Source organism: Mauremys mutica, chromosome 13 (assembly GCF_020497125.1).
Source record: "Mauremys mutica isolate MM-2020 ecotype Southern chromosome 13, ASM2049712v1, whole genome shotgun sequence".
Lineage (NCBI taxonomy): Eukaryota > Metazoa > Chordata > Testudines > Geoemydidae > Mauremys > Mauremys mutica.
Genome location: NC_059084.1, coordinates 8,289,981 through 8,302,577, shown reverse-complemented (window position 1 = coordinate 8,302,577; position 12,597 = coordinate 8,289,981). Strand labels below are relative to the sequence as shown.

Below are 12,597 nucleotides of genomic sequence, written 5' to 3'. Positions count from 1 at the left end.
TAGGCACATAGTGTCTGTTTCCCCCACGCGCTTGGCGTAACCCTGCTTCTTTTCCTACGCACTTGACGCACTTGGCCGCTGTTGGCAAAGGCAGAAAGATGCTGTTCGCCTGCGACAGGAAACCCAGCAGCAGGGATGCACCATGTGCAGATCAAAGGGGAGGAGGGGAAGAGGGGGGGGACAGCGCGGTTGACTTTACTCCTCCTCCCCAAATCTCAGCAGCGGGCTCCCCACCTTGCATTGGGATCAGAGGCATCAGGGCGAGGGTGGTGCATGCAGGCTCGTGGTGCAGTGCCCCTGGCTCATTGCAGGGCACAGATTGTACCATCTGCGCCGGCTCCCCTCCCCATGCACTGCGGAGAATCTTTGCACAGCAATAGCAGCCCGATAATAACAATATTATTAGCGCCTAGAAGCAATATATTATAGACACATTAAAAAACCCCACCATGTCGGTTGCCTTTGCTTCTGCTCGCCCGAGAGGCAAAGGGGAGGTCACCCAGCAAACTATCCAGAAGGTAAAAAAGCATGCTTTTTGTACAGACAAGGAAATGTTATTTATATATTCCCGCTATGGTGCCGTGGCTGGGGAAGGGGGCTTAATTCTAAAGTGATCACGAAAACTAGTGAATTTGCAAGGGTTGGTAAGATGGACAGCTGGAGGGGGGGAGTAGGAGGAGGAGGTGGAACAAAGCAGAGGTGTTCAGATCACTGCGAAAAGAGAGAGAGAAGGAAAGCAGCCAGAGGAGGATCTGCAGAATAGAAGATTCATTGCATATTCTCTTTCGTGCTTGCAAAGAAAAAAACGCCCGGGATAAATTGCAAGCAGGGATCTGCACATTTTGGATGGCATATCAGCTCTTAAAAAAAATTGTCTCAGTGAATTGACAAGTTTTTTTTTTTAATGGTTGGAATTTAAATATGGAGGGAGGTACTGAAGTGTGGCAATAAAGATGCTTATTGCCATCCTCCAAAGGTTTTTTATTAGGAATTGCAGTTGTTCATGTATAATGTTAAGCAGGCAAAGGTTTTAAAGGATTTTCTCAGCAGACTCAGCCTGGGTTTCGTCTGGAGGCCAAAAGCTGAGGGTACCGAGTTTGGAAGTTATGATGGGTATTCGTAAGAAAATAACAGAAGGGTGGGGAGATACATACTTGCCCTCACTAACCCTCCACCCTCCTGGGGTGAGATACCTGTGAGATAACTGTAAACAATGGAAGAGGTGTGGCGATGTCAATAAGGAACACGTCTGTGTCCTCGATCTGGTTTACTTAAACAGTACCTGTAATTTCTAGCTCCACTGTGTATTTTATGTCATGCTTTGCTCTGCTTTAGAAATTCTGGCTGTGCAGGAGTTTGTCTAGTCAGTGCAGTGGAACTAAGGAATAAAGGTCTGTGGCCCATTTGTAAATTATAATGGCGAACACACGCACAAAAGGTGTCAGTGCTAAGAGAGTAATCAGTTGCTCATCAGCATATCTTCCAGATCCAAGCCATCATCTATTGCCAGTTTTATAAATTATAGGGGAATTCATCTCAATGGAGGATATGATCAAAGTACAGGAGAATGAAAGCAGGACAAACTACCTTAAAGAGAGTTAAGAGCCTGGTGTACATCTGTAAATACCAGGAGATTCTATCTGAAATTCATCCACTTGTGTCTTGGTCTTGCCGCACATGTGATATTGTGATCACACCCATTTACTTTTAAATGCTGAAATATTTAGGCACCAGTGGTTAAGGATGGAGTTTTATCCTTAACTCTGGATGTTTGTGTATTTAAGATAGACTTTCACAATTCATAAAATGACTTGATTAATTTCCATGAAAAAGGACAATCAAAGAATTTTCATGATTCTCTCAATTTTCAAAGCATTAATATCTTGGAACTGAAATTTGTTTTGTTGCAAATATAAAAAATACTTCCTCTATCAGGTACACTCAATGACTTGTTACTTTAGGATTGCTCATGTATGTTGAGCTGTTGAATTGTTCATGGAACAATTTTCTTTTTCAAAATCACTGAAGTTTTTGTCTGGAAACAAGCACATAAATAACTCAGTGGGTTTTATAATCACTGATCAGAAGTCGGGGTCAAAACGAATTGTGCAACACTAATTTTGGGAATCCACAACAGTGTTCTCTTTAGGAGCCAAAATTGTATACCAGTTAAATAAAAAAAAATCACAAAAATGCGTAATTTTTACTTGTGTTTAAAATACATAATCAACTAATTTTCATCAGACATGTTACTAACTCAATTTCAATGGCTCCTTCAAAACCTTTACTAAGCCAATACTACATTACTTACACAAAACTTTCCTTGAAGAAAGTGAGAGTTTTTGAACCACCAGGATTGCAGAATTGGGATTGTGTACTTAACATTAGCTCATGAGCAGGCCTGGGCATTGACGTTAACCCTATATGTACTCCCCTGCATCTGAGTTTAGAACTTTGTCCTTTTTTAACATAGTAACTGTCAGGACACCAGAACTATTCTCTATTCTTTTTGCAATGAGCAAAATGGGAGATACATACTTGCCCTCACTAACCTGCCACTCTCATTATCCCATCCAAAGAGCCCTTTTATTTGTGCAGCAACCTTTTGTAGTACCACCAGAGTGCCACTACTGGATTTGAACACATGTCCATAGGTGAGACTTGATCTCTAAGCCTGCTGTCCTAGATGTGAGTTTGCTATCAGCTGAGACATTTATTAGTGATACTTTAAAAGGTTTTCTAGCATCCTATAAGATAAATAATATTTTTCAACAAAGTTACCCTCTGCATTCTGCTCTGCAGAGCTCTGTTTTCTATTTTCCACCAATTCTGCACTGGGAATTTCCATTGACATCATGAATGCAGAATATGAAACAAAGAGCTTCACTGTGAATCGGACAGGAGTATTTTGCTCATAAAGATTCTGTGCCAAATCTGGGTTCCCATGTGTGCATAAGTACGTACTAAAAAACATAAAGGAGAAATGTGGATCATCATGACTCTGACTCCTGCCATGACTCTGACTCCTCCCATTACCTTCCGGGAGGTAGGTATACCCTGAAGGTCTGCCACATCAGGATACAACAGAACCTCCTTTCCTCAGACCCTTCATGACAGGAGTCACAGAGGGTTGTTGTGAATCCTAGCAGGCAGGGTATATGGTCTGCAAGTACACCGTCATGCCTGGTAATGACACACCCCTATGACACACCCTTTCCGTCTGCACAAATACGGAAGCAAGAGAAATCTTGAGCTGTGTGTGAGGTTGCTGTTGGCTAGAATACAGGAATATGATAATGCTGCTTTTGCCAATTTTTCCATGTTTGGTCCTTTGTATGTAAATTTGTCAAGAATCATTCCTTAAATAGAACAAGCAGATATATGGCTGAATTAATACTAACTTTTTGTGGAAAATATTTAATGAATGTTTCACATTTCCTGATGATAACATAAATTTAAAAACACAGGCACAATCATGCAAGCACTTAATATCAGGAGTAGTACGTACAACCATGCACATCTTCATGATTGACTTTAATGGGACTGCTCACAGTAGTATAGACTATGATAAGTAAGGTGCAGATCCTCAAAGGTATTTAGGTGCCTAACTGCCATTGATTTCAATGGGAGTTAGGCAACTAAATACTTTGAGGATCTTGGCCTAAGTTGTTTGCTGGATCAGGCCCTAATTTTGTAAATATTGCTTTCTTTACTCTTTTATCTCTCCATTCTTTCACTTGTAGAAAGTTCACCACAAATTATCAAGGAAATAATAAAAAATACTATAGCAGACCTTAAACTCACTAAGAAATTGGTGGAGACAAAAAAAATTCTGTCTTTGAAACCATTTTAAAATAAGCAAAATGTGAATTTTAGGCAGTGTAAGTTGTATGATGAAATGCTCTCTCTTGCATTTTGCTCTCATTTTTTGGAAACAAGTTAACCACTCTAGAACTTGCTTAAGGCATAGACTAGTCAATTGAAGTTTTTGATCTATTCTACTGGCATGCATCATCTCACTGGTGCATGGTTACTCAAAATTTTTCTCTATCTCAGAACTACTTCAAAGAGCAAAAATACGTTGAGGGATGTAATTCTCCTGTGAATGCAGTTTCAATCTAGTCAGTGATGCAGATTTCAAACTGTGCTTCTTCAAGTGCAATATGCTTCACATGCTAGCTTCTTAATTTGCTGTATTGCAGGGCTGGATAGTCTGAAATTATTTTATGTGAACTTAATCTCTGTAAAAGTATGTTTACTGTCTGGCAATGATAAGGTTACACGGATATTTTTTAAAGGTATTTTAGAATCAGATGCAGATATTTAGTGGAGAAAGTGCCTCTGCCCAGCAACAATCTTTCTGGCGTTAAGGACTAACAAAGTAAACCCATTGATTCTGTAGTGTTGTATACTTTAGCTAAATCCTGTCAAAATACATCTGCCTATAAATGTACTATAAAAATGCACCGCAAATGGCTCAACAAAGATATGTGGATAAAGCTGTATTTTGGCTAAACTTCTCTAAAATCCAGCACATAACTTTTAATTAGAACAGAACCCTCTGTGGCTTGATGCCCATTTAAAACAACTACCATCAGACTTTTAACTACTAGCATATAAGATTTTTTAACAGCCTCCACAGTGAGGAGGTATAAAGACTGTATTATTGGTCCGATCAAAGCTTTTTACTTAGGTTCAGAGGTTTGAGATAAAGGAGATCAATTTATTTGATTAAAATGGTTATTAACCCACTCTTTGCTGTGATGATGGACAGGGCTCATATTTCCAATAAATGGAAAAGGAAAGATCCATATTTCAGAATAGAACCTTTAACAATTGTACATAACTGGCAGGGGAATTACACAGTTTTCCTGATGTTCTTGTGTAGAAGGATCAATGTGGGAATCATTGCGTGAAATGTGTTCCTGAAGGAGAAATACTTGGAGAAAATACATAGCTCAATTCATACATATGTTGTAAGTCTATTAGAAAAGCATGCATATGAACTAATGGATTTGTGATGCATGGCAAAGGGAGCTCAGATGACTCTTGGTCCAGATATTAAACAGAGGTTCTTATGGCTGCTCCGTAAGTATTGTATCTTGCAGACCACTTCTATCATTGTAGCAGAAGTTACTTCACATACTGCACTGCATTGCACCAGGCCTGTTCCATGGCCTATGGAGCACGCGAAGGCGTTTTGGAAATGGGGTGGAATGAGGTGAGACCATACAGAGATAACTCTGTACTCTGGCTGATGTGCAATCTTTTGGGAATCTAGCAGTTATGTCTCCTCTAGACCAGGAGTAGCTGCTCTTAGATGGTTACTTTCGAAAGGGCTCTGAAAGAGTGTGTGTGTGTGTGTGTGTGTGTGTGTGTGAGAGAGAGAGAGAGAGAGAGAGAGAGAGATTCATATCCCAGATCAGGGGAATTGCATATTCAGATAAAAGGACCTCCCCTAATTTATTAAACTGAGGCCTCCTGTGCTAATTGTGAAGGATTGCACAGTATGCAGCTGCAGGCTCTGGGGATCAGATGGGGATCAGTCAGTGGGTCTACTTGGTTTAAAAGCTACAGGGTGCCCCATGGCCCAATTACACAGCCCTTTGTGAAGTATCTGTTTGGTGATCCTTTGTGATTTAAAGAACAGTGAGGCACAGGGCAAACACCTTGGGGGTTTTCGGTGCCTGCAAACTTGTTAGCCTGTCCCCATCATCTATGAAACATAGATTTATATGCAAATACCATGCGGTTTAGGTTTTATAGCTGTCATATCTGTCAGGTTTCATTTCTTGCATTTTGTAATGGTTACTAAATGCAAGAAAGGAAACTTCACAAATTCAACAAAAAATGTAAAATTTAAATATGTTCTTGTGATATGCCCATATAGGACTCTGGAGCTCAGATCTGGAGCTGGTGATTGGTGCTAAATCCAGTATGTGCGGGGGTGGGGGTTCAATGCTCCCTTTACCCGTAGAGTCCAGACTCCTCCCATGGTATCTACATATCTGCCTTTTTCCATATCTTATAGAAGGATCCAGACTAGCCTCAGGGATTGCTACTGTTCAAGAATCTTTCTGGCAAACTGTAGCAATATGTCTTAGTGGGCTCACATGGATGTACAACCTATGTTCTGCTCATCTTTAGGAGATAACGGAAATGCATTCATGAGGCCATGGTCCTGGAATGCAAAAGGGACATGGCATAAAAAGGTTAATGTTGGAATTTGTTTATATTCATGTGTGTATTTTTAAATCAAACATCCAACACATTTTATACTGTAAGCTTTTGGGGAAGGGACTGTTTACTGTATCTTTGTACAGTACCTAGCATGATGGGGACCTCACCTGTTTGAGCCCTCTAAGTTCCACCACAATATTAATGTTAAGTAATAATAATCACTACCTAAAATACAGAAATACTATTGACATATTTATTCTTTACAGTATTAACTACCAATGAGATGTGTAAGCCTACAATATAACTTTTGTGAGCTGTAATTTTATAGAAACATGTTTTAAGTCGTATAAGTTGTATCATCTTTCATTTCTGACTTTTCCTCCATTTAAAATGAACTCAAATTTTGTGGGTTGTGTTTAGTGAACCTTTCATAAAAATTGTCCTCAGAAACCAGAGCAATGCACTAAGTATTTTAATAAGGAAGTTTTGTATAGTTTTTTTTGTCATATTTTTCTGTTCTGTTATTCCTATTCAGGCATAATACAATAGTTACAGACTAAGATTAACACAAAGTGGACCTCCTCCCCCCCCCCCCCGAGTTTATTTTATAGTAATGTTCAATAAATAAATTTGACTTTTGGGAGTAGTTGGAAGTTTTGATTCCATAATAATATTCCTGTGCCAGTCTAGGAACTTCATAATGACCTGGAGGCAACAGACATGCACAAAGAACCGTCAAGCTAAGAATGAGTGAAAGTGGAATATCACAGAAGGAAGAAACAGATAGCAGAACTTGGTGTGTTCTAGTCTTATCGCATAGTAACAAGTATTTTGATCATTTTTTTTATCCAGATGCTAGATGAAAATCACCACTTAATACAGTGTATTATGGACTATCAGAGCAAAGGCAAAACAGCAGAATGTACTCAGTGAGTATTATTTACTTTGGAATATTTTGGATATTATTCCTGTTCTTACCACAAAGTGCAAGAAGAATACTCCGAATAGTGTTGCACAACTGCCACTGGCAAGAGTACCTGGAGTGCTAATTTTCTAAGATTTACCATTAGTCAATAAGTATAAATTATTCTTGGGACACAGTATTTTTTTTTCAACTTGGATATTTTGAGCAATGTAGTTGTACAAAATATCAGTATCAATAATATATCGAAGCAAAGGAAAAATTGTGCAGAAATCAAGACAGTAGTGGTGTTGGTGATAAGAGGTGAAGAACATCTGAAAATAAGCAAGGAAGTTGAATATTTCATCAGTTTTCAAAGGAAAAATTTAAATCTGACCATAGTTTGTTACTTGCACATCACTACCCTCAGTGGAAGAGCAACACTGGGAATGAGGATCATGGCAGTTTTGATTTTTTAAAAACATGACGAGTAACTTGAAATTTATATGTCGACCTGATCCTGAATTATTTCGCATGCAGAACTCCCATTGAAATCGAGTGTGGATCAACTGCAGGACTGGCCCCATAGACTATATCTGGAGTAGGAGAAGTGAATTGTGGGAAATTTGGAGTTCTGCCCGGAAAAGACAGTATTTTCTTTTAGGACCCAATCATGCACTCATGATGCAGGCAAAACTTATAGGATTGGACTATTATTGAATGATACCAAATTTATGCTGTTTTTAAAAACATGCCCAATTAATGTGTGAGAAGAGCCTTTACTATATGAAAATGAAAGTTAGGATCTGTTTTGCCTTTAAAGGGTAGATTCCTCGTATGAGGCATATACAGGTAACTCCTGTTATGCATGTACAGTCAGGGGAGACACAACATAACATAAGACTGTAAGTCTGTATATAAATCTGTAAGCTCTGACATTCATAAAGAAAATGATTAGTCTTTAGAATATTCTCCACACTTACAAAAGTAATTATAAGGAAGTGTAAATTTAGTATTATGGCACTATTTGTTCAGGAGATAAATATCAGCAGGTAGGTAATTATTTTCTAGTATACACAAAGTTGATAATATAGTTTTATCAGAAGGGGATTTAATTTTTAGAGATCTAGGATCTTTGTGATCTATGCCAAAATAAACTGAATAAAGGCTTGTTAGTTTCCATCACTGCTTATTGTTCTTAATCATGAAAGCAATGTACTTTTACTGTAAACATGGATTAGATTTCAGTAGGAACAGGCCAAACCTGCCCAATGAGGGGTCAAGTTGAGGGAGGACAGGCATGAGAAAGCTGTTACTCTTTCAGAAGGGAAAGTGTGTATACGGAGAGGGAGGCATTTGTCTTGTTATGTGCTAATGATTCAAGACTTCATCACAGGAGATCTGAATTCATTTCTGTAGGGAGATGTGTATTTACGTCCTGCACTGATATTTACTCACAAAAGACCCTGAACACTAAAAATTAACTCAAAGCCTTAGGAGTTCAGGTACCTTCTCTGCACCATGCTTTTCTCCTCCTTTCCATCACTTTCATTCTTGTCACCATTCTGGATTCATTTTGCTACCTCATTTACCCCCACCCTCCACCAAAAGAAAAGTCATACAGTAAAAGAAGTTAGTTGTTTTGGTGCCTCTCCAGCTTCCAAAAGTTTGAATTTCCTTCTGGGTCAGTGGCACAATTTTTAATGTTTTGTTTCTAGGTTCCTTCCTGCTTCTTTCTCATCATGATCTTTTCAAGTTCACTGATGACTGGGAGGAAGGATGAATGTTTCAGATGGTTTTATTGGATGGCAGTAAGCATGCGAGTTAAAGCACTCTTGAAAGAGTGTTGTTCTCCTGAGCTTGCTTGCAGGGCAAAGGGTTCTGTTTTCTAGAGCTCCAGAATTTATACTCTTGAGGACAGTGTTGACATAAAGAAAGTGACTCAATTCCTGTCTCTGCCACTCATTCAGTGGGGTTTTCAAACAAGAAAATAGGCAGGGTTGTAGTAGACATGCTGGTCCCAAGGTATTAGCGAGACAAGGTGGGTGAGGTAATATCTTTTATTGAGCCCCGAAGAAGATCTCTGTGTAAGCTTGAAAGCTTGTCTCTCTCACCAACTTTACTTGCGGAATTTACCTATTTGTCAAATGGTTGTTGAGTATTTTGAGACTTTCTGAAAAGAGGCAGGAGAATACAGACATGGTCATTATTATTATTTATTAAGATGGGAAGAGAGTGGGCTAATTTACATTTACTGGTGATTTATAGATAGCGCAGAGAAGCCAAGGCTGAAATGAATTCATGAAATGGGATATGTTGGTATTGCTAACTCTTCCCAAAGTAAGCTCTATTCCTTATCTTTTAGATACCAACAAATCTTGCACAGAAACCTGGTTTACTTGGCAACAATAGCAGATTCTAACCAGAATATGCAGTCCCTGCTTCCTGCAGTAAGTACCAATACTAACATAAAATACAATGTTAACTATACCAAGGAGACAATTATTTTGAGTATTGATTCGTGGCAAAAAGCTGTTACTAGTTAGCCATTTTTAATAAACGTTTTTAGGAAAAAATACTGAAAAAAAAAAGTTCTGGATTTCAATGGACAGTAATAGAAAAACTACTCTATGCATGTTTTATTGTTTATCGGGACTATTTTTTTAATCCTGCCACCTGCAGAGCCAGGTGCCTACATTACCGTGAATCAAATTGTACAGGGTTCAACAGGATCTAGTAAAAATCTCTAAATAAGCAAAAATGGGTTTTCTGTATTTAAATATCACTATTGTATGTGCTCAGGACCTTCTTAGGGTTGAACTAAGTGCTGTGTGTCACTGGAAACTTCCCTTTCTCGTGGTACAAGGCTGCCATTTCTAGTCCTGAAAGGTACCAATACATTGGTCCTTAAATCTGCCACCAGTTCATGATTAAACGTTGCATAATGTTTCTTCATGAACTATCAGCCTGGATTTTTGCAAGGCACATGCATGGTGATAAGCCTACTGTAAAGGTCTGGTCCTGCACCACCAAAATCCATAGCAGCTTTGTCATTGACTTCAGTGACAGAATCATGCAAAATGCCTATTCCAGAGTGACAGCTGTGATCTAAAGATATGGGGTTTGTTTCTGTAGTACTCTTGCAGGAAAAACTCCCACGAACTTCAAAGGCATTTTTGCCTCCATAGGAACTGGAGGATTGAGACCATATTTTCTTAGATTTTGCAGCCAGAAGGGACCACTGTGATCATGTAGACCTTCTGCATAACACAGGCCATAGGATTTCCTTGAGTTAATTCCTGTTTGAACTAGAGAACATCTTTTAGAAAAAGCATCTAATCTTGATTTAAAAATTTCCAATGATGGAAAATCCACCATAACCCTTGGTAAATTGTTCCAGTGGCTAATTACCCTTATTGTTAAAAATTGCACCTTATTTCAAGTCTGAATTTGTCTAGATTCAGCTTCCAGACACTGGACCATGTTATACCTTTATCTGCTGAAGAGCTCTCTTTTATAAAATTTTTGTTCTCCATGTAAGTAAATACTTAAGACTGATCAAGCCAGTTTTCCTTAATATAACTTGCATTTCTTACATAAATCAAAGATCAAAACTAGAATTGTTCTGAAGATGTTTTGTAGACTCGTGGTCAGATTTAATGCCCTTACTCAGGCAAAATTCTCATTGATTTAAATGAGAGTTTTGTTTGAGTAAATTGACAGGATCAGGCTCTCTGTTTGTGTTTTAATTCTGCAGTGAATTTCTTGCTAACCTAATTGATTTAGAAAGTATCATATACACAGCACCATAACTAAAAATGTGCTTTATAAAGGTTAATTCCTGCAAACCCTTTCTTATGTGAGTAGTCCTTGCCCATGTATGTAGTTTCACTGACTTCAGTGATGCTACTGGCATAGGATGAAATTCACAAGGACCGTGCTTCATTTAGGCACTAGGGGGCATGTGCCTTACGCAGTCTGCTCTGCATAGGGTGACCAGATAGCAAGTGTAAAAAACCGGGACGGGGGTCGGGGATAATAGGTGCCTATATAAGAAAAAAGCCCCCAAAATCAGGACTGTCCCTATAAAATCAGGACATCTGGTCACCCTAGCTCTGCACCCGGCTGAATTTAATCTATAAGGAATACTTATATGATAAAGGTTTGAAGGATCAGGCCCCAAATCTGTAAGATTAAAATCTGGAAGCACACGTTCAGATGAGTCACTTTGTATTCATAAAAAGGTTAGTTTCAGGGTTATTATTTTTCTAATTAAAACCTAACCAAAAATCTGCTTCCCCTTCTTGTTGTTTGCAGCCACCAACGCAAAACATGAATTTGGGCCCAGGAGGAATGACTCAGAGTGCATCCAACCAATCTCTCCATTCACAGAGCAATCTCAGTGATGCAATTGGGACAGGCCTTCCTCCTTCCTCCCTCATGCAGAGTCAGATTAGCAATGGTGAGCTCTGTTCCCCTTTGTGCTGCTTTTTGGTTGCCCAGCAACAAAATCATTAATGCAGAATATACTTAGAAGAGGTCTTTTACAGCTCTGTAACTCACCTTTCAGCCACATGGGAATTTCAGGCACATGCTGAAATATTCACAAAATGGCTACAGTTTATACTGCTGCTTGGATTCTGCAAGGGCTCCAGCCCACTTAATTGATTTATGTAGGGGAAATAAATATGAAACAAAATATTTTAAAACGTGCAATGAAAATCACCAATAAAAAGATATCTCAAAATTAAATACCATAATAGTTTTAATAATAAACATACATTGAGTTGTATGTTGCAACCCTTTTGCACTCATGCAAGCAGCCCCATAAAGGTCAAAGGGATGGATAGGGTGAGCAGGGATTGTTTGCATGAGTAAAAACTGCAAGATCAAAGTCCTCAGACTTCAGAGTTTTTCTAAGATAAGTACCCTTTCAAAAATAAAATGCAGTTACATTAGTCTTCTCTTTTTTTTAGAGTAGCCTTTAAAATGTTGTATAGTATAACCAAATAGCTTACATAGATCTTTTAATGGAAAACTGTAAACTTAAAAAATGCACTTCTGTATGAATTTTTTTATACCCATGTTGTTGCAAAAGCACCATGAATGAATGTAACTGAAAGAAAAGAGATTTTTTTTCTATTTTGCATTTTGTTTACTTCATATATTTAACATTTGATGTATGGTAAGTTTCACTATTCCACTTCATAATCATTTAGTTAGTTTTCTCCCTTTGCTTTGGTCTTTCACAAAGTGTTAGAAAGGAAAAAGAACAGTTTTTAAAAATAGGAAAACGTGATTGTTCCACAAACATTGGCAGGAGGACTATTAGGCAGATGTATGTCATGAAACTACTCAACTTTTTTTTTGTTAAACTTACTAGTGTCTCTGTAAATTAATGGATGAGAGTCCTACTTAGAATAGTTTTGCAGTTTAAAGAACTGGACTTTTAAAATTTATTCTGGGCCTTCCTATTGCAGTGTTCTTCCTGCGTGGTACTCAGTAACAACAGAAAT

General features: G+C 38.4%; 1 protein-coding gene across 2 annotated transcripts in view; it reads left to right on the top strand.

Annotated features, from left to right (window-relative positions):
* Window positions 1–225: 225 nt before the first annotated feature.
* The window catches only part of SS18L1 (SS18L1 subunit of BAF chromatin remodeling complex), a 30,300-nt gene continuing 17,928 nt past the window's right edge, over window positions 226–12,597 (top strand). For both annotated transcript variants that reach the window (XM_044985382.1, XM_044985381.1), the window contains exons 1-4: window positions 226–518; window positions 7,033–7,109; window positions 9,447–9,531; window positions 11,399–11,543. In XM_044985382.1, the coding sequence (XP_044841317.1) occupies window positions 450–518; window positions 7,033–7,109; window positions 9,447–9,531; window positions 11,399–11,543 (376 nt within the window). In that variant the 5' untranslated portion in view covers window positions 226–449. The remainder of the gene's footprint in view (window positions 519–7,032; window positions 7,110–9,446; window positions 9,532–11,398; window positions 11,544–12,597) is intronic.